This window comes from Bombyx mandarina, chromosome 22, assembly GCF_030267445.1.
Source record: "Bombyx mandarina strain Sakado chromosome 22, ASM3026744v2".
Lineage (NCBI taxonomy): Eukaryota > Metazoa > Arthropoda > Insecta > Lepidoptera > Bombycidae > Bombyx > Bombyx mandarina.
In genome coordinates, this window is record NC_143228.1 from 770,466 (window position 1) to 789,990 (window position 19,525).

At 42.8% G+C, this 19,525-nt stretch overlaps 1 protein-coding gene across 1 annotated transcript in view; it reads right to left on the minus strand.

The window, feature by feature from the left end:
- Positions 1–3,944: 3,944 nt before the first annotated feature.
- The window catches only part of LOC114248470 (pickpocket protein 11), a 55,367-nt gene continuing 39,786 nt past the window's right edge, over positions 3,945–19,525 (minus strand). Inside the window, exons 6-10 of the mRNA XM_089737043.1 lie at positions 12,782–12,941; positions 6,650–6,721; positions 6,323–6,437; positions 5,442–5,542; positions 3,945–4,162 (exon numbers count right to left, since the gene is read on the minus strand). Coding sequence (XP_089593169.1) covers positions 3,945–4,162; positions 5,442–5,542; positions 6,323–6,437; positions 6,650–6,721; positions 12,782–12,941 — 666 coding nt within the window. The remainder of the gene's footprint in view (positions 4,163–5,441; positions 5,543–6,322; positions 6,438–6,649; positions 6,722–12,781; positions 12,942–19,525) is intronic.

Genomic DNA, 19,525 nt, shown 5'->3' on the forward strand with positions numbered 1-19,525 from the left:
GAAGTGTATTCATCCTTTCTATTTAAATTAAATGTTAATGTGTGTAGATGTTATCCAATTGTGTGAATCTAATAAATAAATAAAAAATTTAAAAATCTCAAAAGATTTTTATTGCATATTTGAGTGATTTGTAACTACTACCATAGCGCTAGGTTGGGATTAGAATAATTTGCTAAATTATTATAGAAAAATGAAGAAATACAATCATTTGAAACTAAATAAAAGCCTCTAAGAGTCCACTTTATTCTACTTGTTTTGAAATTAATAAAAATCTTTCGTGACGACATCAAAAGCCAGTGTATGTAAGTGATGTGACGTGGGAGTTCAAAATATTTTTTCGATTTCAGCTCATGGCATTTAATCGGCCTTATAGTGTTGACTTAGCTTCCAAACCCAGGAGATAAATAGACAGATTGCAATAGTTAACTTAATTCTGTATTACTTGAGCTGTAGTACAGGTTCGGCGCGTGCTAGGCTTTTGGCTGTGGGTGTGCACGAGGCCGGCTACTGGCTTCACGCGTACCCTTCGTCAAATACAGGTTTTTTTTTTTTTTTATTGCCCTTGTAGGCAGACGAGCATACGGCCCACCTGATGGTGAGTGGTTACCGTCGCCCATGGACTTCAGCAATGCCAGGGGCAGAGCCAAGCCGCTGCCTACCGTCTTGAACCTGACACGCTCCGAATCGCAACCTGTCTACGGCTCGGGGTTCCGGTCTGTGTTCCTCATAAATGTCCCTGTGGCAGTGATGTCGACAAGCTGGGACATCACGGACTGTCATGCTAAAAAAGTGCAGGCTGCTTCTCGCGACATGCCGCACTTAATGATATCATACGCCGGTCCCTTGCCACTGTCAATATGCCAAGTCTACTTGAGCCGACTGGTATTGCAAGAGACGACGGCAAGAGACCGGACGGTATGAGTTTGATTCCACGGAAGATGGGCCGGGTGCTGGTATGGGATGCAACCTGTTCAGACACGCTGGCCCCTTCCCATCTACATGGATCCAACAATAGAGCTGGTGCGGCTTGTGAAGCGGCTGAAAAAGCCAAAGCATGCAAATACAGGGGTCTCGGCTCGGAATATGTTTTTATCCCATTCGGTGTCGAGTTGGTCCGTGGGGTCCTAGCGCTATAAGTATTTTTTAAGGAAATAGCAAAAAGGTTAGTCGACACCACAGGAGACCGAAGAGCTGGCAGCTACCTTGGACAAAGAATTAGTCTAGCTATTCAAAGGGGGAACGCTGCCAGTATCTTCGGAACCTTGCCTAAAAGGACTCCTTCTAATAATATATTTTAGTTATTAAATTATTATTCTTATTATTTATTAATATTAATATTATTTTAATATTATTAATTTAGTATTTAATTAATTTATTTTCTTATTTTTATGTATAATAACAGTGTAAAAAGTGGTTATTTCAATATTAATTACAACAAATTTACTTTATTTGTAACTCCACTTGTACAATCTTTAGATATGTGCTCGCAACAGGATACGCCGCTTTTTTTGTCGATTTTTTTAGACTACCGCCTTTTTTATTCAAGTGAAACTTTTATTACATCGTCTTAAACATTTTCGTCTGTGTGTTGCATGTCGCGTGACGGTCGGCCGCGGAGCAGGGATAAAGTGAAAGGCGCTCGTCAGAGCAGCCAAGGCCAATATGGCGGCGCCTATAGTTCGCAGCAGCTGACCGTGTAGTGTATAGACTATTACTCATTTGTGCCAGTGCTCCACGCTTATATTGTTTTTATTTTTGTCAGAGTTAAATGTCTATGATGTGAAAAAAAGTTTCACTTTTACCGTGGTTTCATAAAACCACACAATCCTTTTTTATGTCACGTCCGCACTACTACAGTTGATCTTAGCAACAGTGTTGCTATTTGGCAATCCGCAAATTGTCTTAATTTTAACACGATAAATTTTGTTTTAATTATTTTACAACAAACCTTACAATAGCTTCTCTAATGTGGGTAGATAACAAAGGGAAAATTCTAAGAATACCTACGTAACCATTACTTTGTCTCTACTATTGTTATTATAGCTCCAAATGTGCTTTGGTACTTAGTTCTCCTTTTTTTCGTAGTAAGTATGCGTATACTTCTCTGTTATATGTTTGCTATTAGCCTAGATAGGAAATGAACTCACAGCCTTTCTACTATCAAACGACTGCTGGATTTAATGAGCATTGCAATATGAGAGTCTCACTAGCTCAGTAGTGAAGAGAAATCCGAATGAGCTCAATTTTTTTTTATGAAATACTCAATAATTAAATGCGTGGAAAAATCTATTTGTGACTTTTTTAATGATGGTGATATATACATATACTAGCTAAACATTAACACTAAATATGGGAGTCAATAAACAAGTAAAACTAACTAATCCTACACCGCTATTAATGGAACTAAATGTCACGTTCTATAAAACAAATAATGTTATCGTTTTGTCAACCCCAATTGTAACTGGTAGCATCGATAATAAAAAAAAAATATTCGTTAATGTTTTATGAAATACTCAAGAGAAATTAGAATTTTAAATTTATGTTAACCGAATAACGTCGTCATCTCAAAACTTTTCCGGAATAAACGAAGGAAAATCACAACTTTCCTTGTCTGAATTAAAGAGTAAGGCTTTATTGAAGTTTCGAGTGAAGATAATGTTTGGCTGAATTTAAAAAGCTCTGGTAGGGCCTGTAGGGGCAAGAAAGACCTGTACGTCTGGGTACCGCCATCCCGCCTACCCCGGCTGAGAAGCTTTACACTTTTCGGCTTAAAGTTTTTTTTTTGCTTAGATTCGTGGACGAGCTCACAGCCCACCTTGTGTTAAGTGGTTATTGCAGCCCATAGACATCTACAACGTAAATGCGCCACCCACATTGATAGATAAGTTCTAAGATCTCACTCAGTATAGTTAAAGCGGCTGGCCCACCCTTCCAACCGAAACGCATCACTGCTTCACGGCAGAAATAGACAGGGTGGTGGTACCCACTCACGCGGACTCACAAGAGGTCTTACCACCAGCCTACAGTGACAGCCGTTTCATCATCCGGTCAAATACGTCACTAAAAATATATATCTGGTATAATGTAATTTATTAATAATAAATAAGCTCATAAAGGTAACGCAAGTTATGAATATTATGTAATTATGTCATTACCATTTGTCGGCAACAAACTAAATGAACATCCAAGCTACTCGATCACTGGAGCATTAATGAAATAAAATGTTTTGATCTTCAAAACGCAGTTAAAATGTGAAGCATAATATGATATAGATATAGTACATTTATTTTATAAAAACAATTAGTTTTTCAGGTTGCTACACAGTGTAAAGTAATATATAACAGTCCAAAAAATACCCCTTTTTTTTCTTTTCCTCAAGCGATTTGCTTCATTTAGTAATAGTTGATAGTATATTTTTAAAAATATAGCATTACCTAATTGTGTTCATCAAGGAAAATATTATTAAGGACTGACAATAGTAGTAGAAGTACTAACGCTCTAACTTGTTGTCTTCTTAGGTTTTTAAAGTATACTCTTTGTACGAGATTATCACTGTATGTTTGACGTATATTGAATATCGATTCGTGATCTCGAAAACAGTTTGCTAAAAGATCTTCTGTCAACAATAAGTAAATAAATAAAGTTATAATTTTAAAATTTATTAAAGCTAAGTGGACCCAAAATAAAACAATTTAAATTTCAGTTACAACTTTTACTGTGGTTAAAACATTTTCAAAAAGCAAAATAGTACATTTTGTTATAATAATTTGAATTTAGCTTAAGACGAATATTAACTCGAAACATTCAATCGGCCGAATAGTATGCCTATCTATATATTACCGTTCTAGACAGACCGGCTTTCAACTCCCCTTACCTGTTACAGTTGCTACTTATCAAAAAATCTTACCGCTATTGAAATCTAAAGAGATCTAAAATCTCAATGCCTAGTTGAGAAATTTAAGCCTCGGCTCAAACGCAGTCAATTTATTCCGAATAATCACTTTCTTCCGTAAATGATAGTTATTGGTGTTTGGTGTCGTCACAGTTTTTTTTCTCAAGCTTTTGACGGATGCCTGCAGCAAATCTAGCAGGAACCACACAATCTCAATGAGACTGATAATGGATCCTCCTAAGCAAAGACCAAAAATGCCGCCTAGGTTTGCTGTAAAAATAGAAGTGACTTTGAAACAAGATGTTTTGATGTCGGTACAAATATTTTAAATATCGGTGCAAATTGATAGCAGACTTTGTGGTCAAATCATCAGTCAGTCCGGCTGCAAGCAGGTTTTTATTGCTTATATGGGTGGACAACCTCACGGCCAATCTGGTGTTAACTGGTTATCGGAGCCCATAGACATCTACAACGTAAGTTCCGCCACCCACCTTGAGACATAAGTTCTAAGCTCTCACTTTTAACAGTACAACGGCTGCCCCGCTTTTCAAGCCGAAACGCATTTCTGCTTCACGTCAGAAATAGGCAGGGCGGGGATACCTACCCATGCGGACTGACAAGACACGCTACCACCAGTAAAGTAATTTTATGGAGACCGTAAAACAGTGACATCAAATCCTACAAGGGTAGCTTGAGAACACAATAATACTGATAAAAACAAATACATAGTACTTTGGAATCCAACGTACGCAATATGTTTTACGTCAATCTGGCCACATAAAGGTTTCTTTTTTTGTTATTGCCGACTTTTTTTGTTATTGATTATTTTTTTGTTATAGATCGACGACCATACGGCCCACCTGATGGTAAGTGGTTACCGTTGCTCATGGATATCAGCAATGCCAGGGGCACAGCCAAGTCGCTGCCTACTATTTTCAGAGGAGCTGCTCCTTCTATCGAGAACGATTGGTCCCTTGCCATAAGAGGATGAGTGACTTGAAGGGGACAAAATAACAAGCAAAACGCAAAAAAGACACTACAAGATATATTTTTTATTGCCCTTGTATTCTTCATGGTGAGTGATTACCGTCGCCCATGGACTTCAGCAATACCAGGGGCAGAGCCAAGCCGCTGCCTACCGTTGAGTACTCTCCACAAGCCTCGTTTGAAGAAGGACAAGTCATAGCGCTCGGGAACCACCGTGGAGAGGAGCTCATTCCATAGCCGGATGGTACGTGGCAAAAAGATCTCTGGAAACGCACTGTGGATGAACGCAGTGGCTCCAGGTAGTATGGATGAACTATACTCCGGTGGCGGGCGGTGCGACAGTAAAAACGAGGTGATAGAATCATTTCAAATAATTCCTCAGAGCACTCCCCATGGAACATGCGGTACAAAATGCAGAGAGAAGCGAAGTCCCTCCGCAGACCCAGAGGTTCCAAACGATCCGTGAGAACGGGATTATAGGGGGACATTTAAATACATATTATATATTTATATTGTCAACCATATTTTTTGTTTTACGCAAAGTAAATTTCCTAAGTCTTACCCAACATCTGATCCCAGGTGTAAAGAACTTCCCTCCTGTACTTCATGCAGGTTGTGTCAGCAAAATGTACTGCCACTCTGCTACTAGTCCCATTTAAGACGCTATCACAACATACAAATTCCATTGTGATTAAAAGCAATTTGACCTTATCATCTCATGCGTGTTTCCTAGATTTATGCGGATAAGAAAGTACTATTTCTTATAATTTTTTATGTCATTTTAATGCTGTTTTGACTGTTCTTTGGAACGAAGTTCCTTATGGGACGATGCGAAAGGGTACTAACCGGAAAAAAACGTCCGTAACGTAAGATTTTTATTAATAACGCTCACAGTGTACGACTTAACTTTGTAATAACGTACAAAAAATATTATATTTTTTTATCATTCATTGACCACGATCTCAGTCTCAGTTCGTTTGTGCGTTCGAATAGAACTTAAAATTAATATTTTATAATAAGGAACTTTGTTCCTATCCGGTGTCTCACGGCACCGCACGTCTTTTTTTTTATTGCCTTTGCAGGCAGACGAGCACACCGCCCACCTGATGGTAAGTGGTCACCATCGCTCATGGACGTCAGCAATGCTGGGGGCAGAGCCAAGCCGCTGCCTACCATTAAGTACTATCCGCAAGCCTCATTTGAAGAAGGACATGTCATAGTGCTCGGAAAAGACCGTGGAGGGGAGTTCATTTCAAAGCCGGATTGTATCCACAAGTAGGCAGTAGCTTGGCTCTGCCGCTGGCATTGCTGAAGTGCATGGGCGACGGTAACCACTCCCCATCAGGTGGGCCGTATGCTCGTCTGTCTACAAGGGCAATAAAAAAAAAATTTAAGATGTAAATTTTGTGCTTTTCAAGTCGTAAAGTATTGTCTGAAGCATACGTGTTTAAGCGATGATTCTTGATGAATTCCACTTCGGTTTCGTACTGCACGTAGTCACATCTCTGGTAGCATTCGCTGTCCGCAATGATGCCTCGGATGTCAACTTCAGTTCTTTCTAAAAAAAAAAAAAAAACTGTAACGCATGAAAGTTTCGCATCAGAAATAGGTAAGATGGTAGTATTTACATGTGCGAGTCCACAATATGGCCTGATAAAGACACTTGTTCACAATAAATCAAATAAACTCCTATTGGATGCTGAAACTGTGTAGAACAGTCACCAGATTATAGGTAAAAATTTTATTTGGAAGCTTGAACATTAAGTTTACCTATCATTTGGTAAATGCACAAAAGTCTCTCCCACGTGCACGAAGGGAAATCTTCCACACCCAAAGTTTTGGCTGAAAAAAAATTAAATATGATGAAAAATATTAGTTTCGCTATTTTACACTTTTAGAAAATGTATTTTATTGTTAACTGTTATATTGTTAAGCTCACATATTGTCACTTTTATGTAATCCATGAATATCAGTTTAATTTTTGTCTATTTTTGTGTATTTGAAGTAAAGCTGTTGTATTCTTTGTACGAGGAGCCTTGCTGCTTGAGATACAGGTTTTATCACCTAGGTCAAGCACAGATGCAAATTATGCTTGTGTTTCTATTTCTATGTTAATAATAATAGGCTTTATAAAAGGCTTTTACTTTATAAAGCACAAGTCCGGCCTCGCGTGGAGTACTGCTCCCATCTCTGGGCCGGGGCTCCCAAATACCAGCTTCTTCCATTTGACTCCATACAGAGGAGGGCCGTTCGGATTGTCGATAATCCCATTCTCACGGATCATTTGGAACCTCTGGGTCTGCGGAGGGACTTCGGTTCCCTCGGTTTTTTTTTACCGTATGTTCCATGGGGAGTGCTCTGAGGAATTGTTCGAGATGATACCGGCATCTCGTTTTTACCATCGCACCGTCCGCCACCGGAGTAGAGTTCATCCATACTACTTGGAGCCACTGCGGTCATCCGCAGTGCGTTTCCAGAGATCTTTTTTGCCACGTACCATCCGGCTATGGAATGAGCTCCCCTCCACGGTGTTTTCCGAGCGCTATGACATGTCCTTCTTCAAACGAGGCTTGTGGAGAGTATTAAGCGGTAGGCAGCGGCTTGGCTCTGCCCCTGGCATTGCTGAAGTCCATGGGCGACGGTAACCACTCACCATCAGGTGGGCCTTATGCTCGTCTGCCTACAAGGGCAATAAAAATAATAATAATAATAAAATAAAAGTGAGTATTGTGGAGGGTGGCGACCAATAAAGCTACATATTCTTGTAGACTTGTTTGTCTTCTGATTACTAGCCGGTATAGTTATTATCCAACATACCAACCTTTAAATTGAAAAGGTAAACAGCGACAGTGATTCACGACACGTCTTAAGATGAGATGACTCATGCAACCCTGGTAGAAGGCAGCACTGACTCTTTGATCCTGTAATAGTGCTTTTTCTTTAAATTGAATTCGCTAACAGTAATCCTTTTTAATATAGTAGAATTATTTTGTCCGTGCAGTTTGGGTCATAAAACATACTAGGGCTTACATAAAACAGCTAGGGCGGTGAGCACTCCCCCGATTGATGAGGACGGCCGGTTCTTTGAGCCGGCTGCTCCCGAATATTGGGGGACCGGATCAGGTTGTGCGCCGCCTCTACGCGGGGGTGGTGCGATCGATGGCCCTGTACGGTGCACCTGTGTGGGCTGAGCCGCGCAACCGGGCCACTATGGCTCGGTTCCTGCGCCGGCCGCAGCGCACCGTTGCCATCAGGGTCATCCGCGGATATCGCACCGTCTCCTTCGAGGCGGCGTGTGTTTTGGCGGGGACGCCGCCATGGGAGCTGGAGGCGGAGTCGCTCGCTGCCGACTATCGGTGGCGCAGCGAGCTTCGTGCTCGGGGCGTGGCGCGTCTCCCCGAAAGTGAGCTGCGGGCGCGGAAGGCCCATTCTCGGCGGTCCGTGCTCGAGTCGTGGTCGAGGCGATTGGCCAACCCCACGTGGGGGCTACGGACCGTCGAGGCGGTTTACCCGGTCTTTGATGACTGGGTGAATCGTGGCGAAGGACGTCTCACCTTTCGTCTGGTGCAGGTGCTGACCGGGCACGGATGCTTCGGGAAGTACCTGCGCCGGATAGAGGCTGAGCCGACGACGAGGTGTCACCATTGTGGACACGACCTGGACACGGCGGAGCATACGCTCGCTGTCTGCCCCGCGTGGGAGGTGCAGCGCCGTGTCCTGGTCGGAAAGATAGGACCTGACTTGTCGCTGCCTGGCGTCGTGGCGTCGATGCTTGGCAGCGATGAGTCATGGAAGGCTATGCTCGACTTCTGCGAGTGCACCATCTCGCAGAAGGAGGCGGCGGGGCGAGTGAGGGAAAGCTCTCCTCACTACGCAGAAACCCGCCGCCGCCGAGCAGGGGGTCGGGACCGGGGTCGTATCCGTGACCTGGCCCCCTAAGAGCTAGGGGTCCCACCCGTTTTGTGCGGGGAGAGACCCAGACGTGGGGTGGCGTGCTTGGCACGCTCACCCGCAATAGGAAGCCGGGTGATGGTAGACCGCGTTCCCCCGACCGCTCTGGGGGAAGGTGTAACGCGGCGCCATCAAAGCGGGCTCTCGACCCGCTGAACGAGGGAACCGGTGGTCGTGTCGCTGGCGGCCACCGGTCCGGCGTCCGTGGGACGGTGGGATGGATGTAATGTGCTCTGCGTCAACCCTGTCCCGCCGTTTCAATAGCCCCGACTGGGCTCCGGCCCGGTCCGAGGTAGGGCGCCGGTTGTGAGCGGCAGGAGTTTTTAGTGGGTTCAACTCCCACATACCCCACCTGCGGCGCGGGTGGGGATCCGGCGATTTTCTCCTGTGAAAAAAAAAAAAAAAAAGGGCGGTGAGCATGTTGCGCGGGCGCAACGCCATTGTCGATAAAAACAAATAGTCATCAAGGCAGGTACAAGGCGGCGGGGTGGTATACGAAGGGTGGTGAGACATTGTTATGTTATGAGTCATTTGTACTTACCTGCAAATTATAGTAGATTATGTCGAAGAGAAATCTGTTTTTATGCATTCGTTCTCTGAATTTCTTTAGTGACACAATAGCTACTCCTTTGTTTTGTATCAAAACGGCAGAATTTAGTCAAAATAATATTGCACGTGTTGCTATCAACAATGTGTTAAAAATTTTAATAATAAATCCCGAAAGGTTACAATGTGTTAATTTCTGCCGTTTTCGTTAACTTGCTGCGGCGATATGTGGTGTAAGTGTTCGATTAGTGATTTTTTCTTTCATTTTTATCACTAACCCACAAAATGAGAAAACTAAATACACTATCGATAACGCTTATCGACAACAATAATGCGCATCACTATGCCCGTCCATAAGGCTCGTGAGTAGACGAGAGAGCGAAATACTCGCTTCACCGATTTTTTATGACCCAAACTGCACGGACAAAATAATTCTACTATAGTATAAATGAGACGAGCTAAAAGATAATGAGTCAGGTGATTATCGGAGAGTATGGACGACATTGTTAATAGATTAAAGACATCGGTTCGGACTATCACTTGTATTGAAACAGTAATTACAATGCTGATCACGTGATTTCTTCATGACCAATTTCAAAACACAAATTGTATTTAAGGGGCTCTTATTTGTTTCCATTTTAGATTTCTGTATGTTGATCAAAGCATCGAAGAAATACCCAAATGCGTGTGTTAATATATTCCCGTGAAGATTGTTAGTGAGACTCAATGTCTCAACTGTTCTGCTGTCATCAATAAGCAATATGTAAAATTTGGCTATGACATAACGTTCTTAATATACCAAAAACAAAATACCATTCAATGACTCATGACAACAGAAACACAACTGTACATTTTATTTTCCAAGAAACCAGTTAGCGTTGGTCTCATTAAGCTTGAGCGTATCATGTGTCTGAGGTCGTTAGAAAGGGTTAAAAGGTTAACGCGTTTGGCAGATACTTTCGCTTCAGTATCTGATAGTAAACGGGAATAATGTGGCCTTGTGTGTTATGTAGTTTTGTTTTATGCCATCGATTGGTTGCGATTGTTCCTAAACTTGAATTTATGTCTACTTGTTTATTATAATATATTATTTTGTCTATACTAAACAGACTGAATACTACTACATATTTACTACTCCAATTTTCTGCCTTACACTTTCCTTGTTCATGAAAAGCTATAAGCCAACACCAATAATTGTTTCATTGTTGTTAATTATGTTTAAAATAAATAAGGCTATGATTAAAACTCATTAGGAGCGGTTTCCTGCTGTCAAACTCCTATTAGCTCTGCCAACTCTCACGGACAAATGAATTCACGCCATTTGTCTTAATTATCACCAATCTATTTTGTACCTATACAAATAACAGAATCATGAACTACTACTGAAGTAGTCGAAATTCGACTATAATTAATTGGAATTGTAAGTTTGTACACTATTATGATTGTATTTTATACTTCTATAATCACAAATGACAACAAAGACAAACAATATTTAATCTATTCTCAATTTGACAACAGACGTCAAGAACAAAAGTTTAACAATAAATAGTATGCATGCGTGTGTGCGTCAAATACACGGTATGTAGTGTGTGTAATGCTTTCTTTATTGATTTAATGTATCTTTTATGCATTCTTTTTAAAAAATATTAGCATTGTGCGCTCCTTCTCTATATTCTCTATAAGTGTGGAAAATTTCATACTCCTCCGTAAGCGCAATTTTCGTAAAAAGGGATACAAAGTTTTTGCTTCACGTATTAATATATAGAAAAGATTCAGATTGAGAATTAGGAAATAAACAGAGAAATGGACAAGGATACTGTCACAGTTAAGTACCTTTTTATTCTCTGTTAGCAGATCTGATTTTCATTGGGGTCTACCCCTTAAGAATCTATTTTATTAAAAGGCGCAAGTACGACAATTTGATGAGGAGGAGGAAAATCGAGCGCTCTCAAAAAAAAAGTCTTTTGTTTTTTATTCAAATAGTACAATATACTGTATCATATAATACGAGTACCTTGACTTAATAAATTGTTTCGCCTCGTATTGTGTCCCTTCAGTAAAATATCTTTTTGACGTTTCTATTTGACTACAGATTGAGTTAGTGCACCAAACTCTAATTCACATGCTACACCCAATAATTGACATATTGTTATAAAAAATAATATTATCGATTTATTAATCTCTATATATACATATTAAAGAATAATTTCTATCTATTTAAGTAATAAAACAAAATCGCTTCAATATCTCGACAAAAAGTTCATTGGTACCAATTTTCACAATTTTACAATTTTCACAAATTATAATAGATAGATAATTAATACACAGAAGTAGGCCATTCAATCAGAGAAAATCATATTTGAAACTTTTGTTTCAGCCCACTAATGTCGATTGCTGGACATAGGCCTCCCCCAAGGTTCACCATAGTAACCGGTCCCGTGCAACCTACGTCCAGCGGATTCACACGACTTTCAGCAGGTCGTCGGTTCACCTCGCGGGAGGTTTACCCACGCTGTGCTTTCCAGTACGCGGTCACCACTCAAGAACTTTACGGCCCCAGCAGCCATCTTATCTACGAGCTATGCGCCCTGTCCACTGCTACTTGTAATCCTTTGAGTCATTGCTCTTTGAGTGACATTGAACAATCCGTACGCAGGCTCAGGGACCCCGGTAACCGTACTCGTAGAGCTCGGCAAAGAGTTCGACATGCAACCTAACAAATGCATCAGCTCGCTGAGTTTTTCGCCGAATCTTCTCAGCAGTTCGCGACTCCGATCCAGTATTAGATTTCTTCGCGAAGCAGCTGCCTTTGGGTTGTTAGGTCTCCTTTGGAGATGCTGGAGCAGCAGTTAGTTAATCTGACCCCTCTTTGCTGAGTCTTATCCAACTGTTATGGTCAAACTGTAAATACCTCCGGGCCACAAGTAATCCTTCCAAGTAATCCTAATAATCATAAAAGAGCCTTCCGATGAGGCCTATTGTAGAAAGAAACGTGTTTTTATTCAATCTGCCCGCGAATTGTTTGAACATCTTTTACATACACAATATTAAAACAATCTCCCACATGGCTCTTCTAAATTGAATAAGCTGATATGCGACTAATTATTTAAATGCAGTCCTCACTCCTTCACAACTTAAACACATCTTAATACCAACGAAGTACCAACCGTGCGTATTAATGAACACATCTCACGTAAATTACAAAAAATATTCTTGAAACTTGTACCCTATAATATCAAACAAACATAATTAGCATCAAGAATACTATTACTTATTTAACACGTTCTCAGCATGATTTTAGTTTTCGGATATAATCACATTTAGTGTACCCTAACCCTTATCAAACTTAAAAATCGTGATAAGAATCCGTTTAAAAATAGAATCAGTTCCAAACATTACTCACACTTGCAGCAATGCACTTCCTAACGCTCATGGGCAGCGCAGCAACAAAGGGTGAAGAATCAATAGCCCACAGATACACGTTGACGTCGAAATAGGCACCTGGTGTCAACGTGATCGGACTATCCAGCAACGTGATCTCATCTTGGTGATCATAAACATATAACTGGAAAAATGAAATCTAATGATAAAGCGATATAGTGTATAATTTATTACGGTCTTCTACTAATCAGGACAGCCTAAGCCATTTTTAAATTACGAGAGTTCTTGTTTTTTCATTTGGTTATGTATTTTTAATACGCTTTTATTACTTACAGACGTATGTTAGTATATAAAGGAATCTTTGTCAAAAAAAAAAAATTAAATTCAACCAAAGAATGAAAATAAATAATAGTTTAAAAAAACTAACAAAATACGCTTTTATAAAAAATCCAACTAAATATAATATAAAATAAATTTTAATAAATTTTAATTAAAAATAGTGTAAGAATTTTTTTTTTATTGTAAAATTGATTGATTTTATTGTTCACGATTGACTTCCACGGTGAAGGAATAAGATCGTGTAATAAAAATAAAACCCGCAAAATTATAATTTACTTAATTACTGATTCTAGGACCCCTTGCGAATCCGCACGAGTGAGTGCCGACGGTACCGCCGCCTTACCTATTTCTACCGTGAAGCAGTAATGCATTTCGGTTTGAAGGGTGGGACAGCCGTTGTAACTATACTGAGACCTTAGAACTCATATCTCAAGGTGAGGGGCGCATTTGCGTTGTAGATGTCGATGGGCTCTGGTAACCATTTAACACCGGGTGGGCTGTGAGATCGTCCACCCATCTAAGGAATAAATAAAAAAACTTATTGATATATATTTTAAATAAGACTTCAATATGTTGCTCGTAAAAAAAAGAAAACGACCTATACAGTCTATTTTATAGTAAATTCGTTCAAAATTCTACATAGATATTAATTTAATAACTGCAGATTTCTTCATCTCTGTTACCGCCGTTTTATTGACATTCTACATTAATTCGAACTGCTTTTCAAACAGCGCAAGCGCGGGAAAAACAATAAAGGAAGTCAATTTTCTTCACGAGATTTATAAAATAAAATATTTACTTAGTTATTCCTAATCAAAACTCTAAGCCCACATTCTTGTCTTATTTTGATAATTCTAGATCAACGGAAAGCGCCCTGTAGATTTTTTAAAGTAGCAACCAAAAGTTACGGAACTATCTGTTTTTTGAGAAGCTTGAGATATGGATTTATGACCACCACTTCAGTGGTGGAAGGAAGGCTACAGGTGTATATTAAGAAAGAAGTATAAAAAGCGTATTTAGCACAACAAAAATATGGTAAATAGGTAACTTTTATACTTACAGTTAATAAAAAACTCAATAACTTACCACTCGTCACGCAAACACTAAATAAATCCCGGTAAACACTCAACAACAAGAGGGCTGTGAGTCATACATCTAAGCAATAAATAAATAAAAGAAGGAAAAATATCAATGGAAGAGGAAGTATATTTTCTTCGGTTTCCCTGAGTCGTAGACATAGCAAAACTGCCTTTACGTGATCACGGAATAGTGGTCATCAATCGTCATTGTTAATATAATGACAATAAAGTGAAATTAAAACCGTAAAAATAGTATTAAGGAAAAGGAAATATTAAAATATACTTATATATTCCCTAAGGTGCTTTTGATCTAATCTTATACCTTTAAACGAGCAATTCTTGTATATTAATATATATGTATATAATCTGAATCTCGGTAACGGCTCCAACGATTTTCATAAAATTTAGTATACAGGGGATTTCGGGGGCGATAAATCGATCTAGCTACGATTTATTTTCAGAAAATGTTGTTTTATTCGTGTTTTCAATAATCAACTCTTCCCGACATCTATTGGCGAATAATAACACTATTTTTCTTAATTGAGGGCAACTAACCGCTTTAAAGACACAACAAAATGCCGTTATCAAAACATTCTCGCTCACGACTCGGTCGTGCGCGGACGTGCTTTCCGATCCGTGGCCCGCTTGCGAGCTGCGTCTCTGAACTCACAGCTGTGCTCGACAGTTTAGTGGCCGTAAATACATTCTCGTTTACGACTCGGTTGTGTCTTCCAATCCGTTGGTCGCTTGCGACCTACGCATCGGAATACACATTTGTGCATGATAGTGTTGTAACCGTGAATACCCACCTCATACCAACTGTCTTTTTCAAGGCAACCAATCGCTACGATCAGGCTTCCTGTGGCACTATCACAGGCTAGCGATTTCCTAACCCTTCCCAAAACAACAGTCTTTTTCAAGACTAGACCCCCGCTCGTGGTTCCGCCCGCTGTAGCATTATACAGCCCGAGCGGGTTCCTTTCCTTTTCCCCGCCGATTGCCGTTTTCACGGCATAGGCATTCCCCCCCCCCTGCTCCTTGCTGTCCTGCAGCACAGGGAGGTTACAAATCCTATCCGGGGCCTCGCCTTTCTTCGAGTTCATCAAAAGTCCCGGGGCCGCCCTCCCCGGGCAAGAAGCAAGAAGAAATATGGAAGAAAGTGCAAGTGTTTGTGACAGTGATTTTGTCGGGTTCCTCCGGGAAAGGTACCCGACAATTAGGGCTGAATATCTAAGCTATAGGGCAATTATACCCATGCGCGTAACTTCGCGCATGGGATTCAGATAAAGGTCGCAACGCCGGGCGACCATAGGGCCCTCTCTTCATACCTCCGAAAGGAGAACATAGGTTTTCACACCTATGCTCTTCAGGAGGACCGCGAGCTCCGCGTAGTAATACGCGGAGTCCCTAAAGAACTCGACATCGACTACATAAAGGAGGATCTGACCGCTCAGGCCCTCCCGATAGTTAGTGTATCCGGGATCTCAATCGAAGCCCCCATAAACGTGACACTCCCGGGCAGTGCTACAGATGCCAGCTTTACGGCCACTCGACTCGTAATTGCCACGCGCGCCTCCGCTGCGTAAAGTGCCTCGGCGATCACGCCACATTAGATTGCTCGCGAGTTAGGGAAACCGCGACCGAACCTCCAAGTTGTGTCCTATGCCTTAAGCAAGGGCACCTCGCGAACTACCGTGGATGTCCTAGGGCTCCGCGTAAACGTCCGACCCACCCAGCCCCCCGAACCGTCGGCCCAAAGACTTCGGCGCCTTCAGTGCCGAAACCCGCCATCGTGCCGGATGCAGTTCCCACGGTCTCGGCGTGGAAAAAACCGCTGCCGTATACGAAGGCGGGAACGCAAACCACACCCCCGCCCCCGCTCGCGACACGCCCCGCGCCCGCGTTCCGTCCCCCGCCACCCTCTGCCGTCAACGACTTCGCGCTCGTGCGCGACTTCGTCACTGCGGTGAACTTCGACCGTCTGCGATCGTTCGCAGACGCTATCCGTAGGTCGGTAACCCCCGAACAGCGGCTCGCGGCCGCGTTCGACCACATGGACGTATACGAGTCCGTGTCCCGCACTTTGTAAATCTTTACCGGTAACCAATGGCGCAAAAAGGTAGAGAAAAACCGTATTCCCTTACGTTAGCATTCTACAATGCTAGCGGACTCGCGCGGCAACGCGATCAAATTTTTGAATTCCTCCGCGATAATCTTGTAGATATTCTTTTAGTGCAGGAAACCTGTCTGAAGCCCTCGCGTCGTGACCCGAAAGTCGCGAATTACGTCATGGTTAGGAATGACAGACTCACCGCCTCCAAAGGCGGGACTGCCATTTACTATAGGCGGGCCCTGCACGTTGTCTCTCTCGATACTCCCTCGCTCTCACATATCGAGGCGTCAGTGTGCCGTATCTCGCTGACGGGACACCAGCCGATCGTCATCGCATCCGTTTATCTCCCCCCGGACAAGCCCCTTCTGAGCAGTGACATCGAGTCACTGTTCGGCATGGGAGACTCTGTCATCCTGGCAGGCGATTTAAATTGCCACCACACTAGGTGGAACTGCCATCGTACAAATGTTAACGGTAGGCGTCTCGACGCGTTTATAGACGACCTCACCTTTGAAGTAGTCGGTCCCCCAACTCCAACATGTTATCCGTATAACATCGCGCTCCGTCCGAGCACTATAGACCTGTCATTGCTTAGGAACGTAACTCTGCGCCTGCGTTTCATCGAAGCACTGTCAGAGCTCGACTCAGACCACCGACCTGTTGTTATGCAGCTCGGTCGCCCTCACAACCCAGTCACTGTTACGAGGACCATGGTGAATTGGAATAAGCTGGGCACGTGCCTAGCCGAAGCCGCTCCGCCAATCTTCCCTTACGGCCCGGATTCGAATCTATCCCCCGAGGACACCGTCGAATCCATAAACATCATTACCGATCACATCTCTTCCGCGATAATTAGACCTTCAAAAGAAGTCGATGTGGAGGACAGCTTCCACCGCATCAGACTGTCCCCCGATCTTAGGAATCTCTTAAGAGTTAGGAACGCGGCAATCCGGGCCTACGATCGTCTTCCCACGCATTCAAACCGGATTCGGATGCGTCGTCTACAACGCGAAGTCCACTCCCGCTTAAGCGACGCGCGTAACGATAATTGGCATAGTTATTTAGAACAACTCGCGCCCTCCCACCAAGCATACTGGCGACTAGCTAGGACTCTCAAATCCGAAACTACCGCTACTATGCCTCCCCTTGTACGCCCTTCAGGCCAACCACCGGCATTCGATGACGATGACAAGGCTGAGCTGCTGGCCGATGCACTGCAAGAGCAGTGCACCACCAGCACTCAACACGCGGACCCCGAACACACCGAGTTAGTCGACAGGGAGGTCGAGCGCAGAGCTTCCCTGCCGCCCTCGGACGCGTTACCCCCCATTACCACTGACGAAGTTAGAGACGCGATCCACAACCTCCAACCTAGGAAGGCACCCGGATCCGATGGCATCGGCAACCGCGCGCTAAAACTCTTGCCAGTCCAACTGATAGCAATGTTGGCTACAATTTTAAATTACAATTTTAATTTACAATTTGCATCTTTGTTGCGGTGTGGAAAGAAGCGGACGTTATCAGTATACATAAGCCGGGCAAACCGAGAAACGAAACTTCTAGTTACCGTCCGATTAGTCTCCCGTTATTATTTAGTTTGTATATCAATGATATACCCCGGTCTCCCGAGACCCATCTAGCGCTCTTCGCCGATGACACGGCTATCTACTACTCGTGTAGGAAGATGTCGCTGCTTCATCGGCAACTCCAGATCGCAGTAGCCACCATGGGACAGTGGTTTCGGAAGTGGCAAATTGACATCAACCCCACGAAAAGCACAGCGGTGCTCTTCAAAAGGGGTCGCCCTCCGAACATCACTTCGAGCATCCCACTCCGTAGTAGGCGCGCAAACACCTCCGCTGTTAGCCCCATCACTCTCTTTGGCCAGCCCATACCGTGGGCCTCACCTGGGCCTCGTCAAATATCTAGGCGTCACCCTCGACAGAGGGATGACATTCCGTCCCCATATAAAAACGGGACGCGACCGCGCCGCGTTTATTCTAGGACGACTCTATCCAATGCTTTGCGGTCGAAGCAAACTGTCCCTCCGCAATAAGGTAACTCTCTACAACACTTGTATACGCCCCGTCATGACGTATGCAAGCGTAGTGTTCGCTCACGCAGCCCGCACGTACTTGAAATCCCTTCAGATTATTCAATCCCGATTTTGCAGGATAGCCGTCGGAGCGCCTTGGTTCCTTAGGAACGTGGATCTCCACGATGACCTGGAGATTCAGTTAGTAAGTATCTGCAGTCGGCATCGCTGCGCCATTTTGAGAAGGCGGCACGACATGAGAACCCTCTCATCGTAGCCGCTGGAAATTACATACCCGACCCAGTAGACCGAATGGTAAACCGTCGACGTCGCCCAAAGCACGTCATTACGGATCCTCCTGATCCATTAACGGTGCTTTTAGGCACCACAAGCACCGGTCACCGTCCTGGTCGAACCCGTCGCTTGCGACGAAGGGCTCGACGAGCGAACTAACCCATAGACACAGCCCACTGAGTTTCTCGCCGGATCTTCTCAGTGGGTCGCGTTTCCGATCCGGTGGTAGATTCTGCGAAGGTCTTGCTACGGTCAGTGTTAGCAACTCTCCGGTTGAGCCCCGCGAGCTCACCTACAAACGTTAGGGTGAAGCTGAAATAGCCTCTCGAGGCTATCAGCATAGGTAGGATAAAAAAAAAAGTTATCAAAAAAACTAGTCATCATCTAGTGTAACTAATACATGGCTATTAGTCAATGAACTTCTCAAATTTATTTTACCGACTATCGCGCCTATATTAACAAATATATTTAATGAAATTTTGGAGACCGAAGACATCCCAGATGACTGGACAAGATCGACGATAATACTACTGCACAAAAAAGGGGATAAAAGCGAAATCGGGAACTATCGACCAATTAGCTTAATGTCGAATATATATCAAATTTTTTCAAAAATAATATTAGCTCGTGTAACGGTAAAACTAGATGAAAATCAGTCAAAGGAGCAAGCTGGATTCAGAACCAAATTCTCGACAATAGACCACATTCATGTTCTAAGACAAATTTTACAAAAATATCAGGAATACAATAAAATCGATTATCTAGGATTCGTAGATTTCAACAAAGCTTTCGATTCCTTAGAACATGAATATATACGGAGAGCACTACACGGTCAGGGAATAGAAGAAAAATATATAAATATTCTCAAAAAGGTATACTCCCGGAGTACCGCACAAATTAAATTCGAA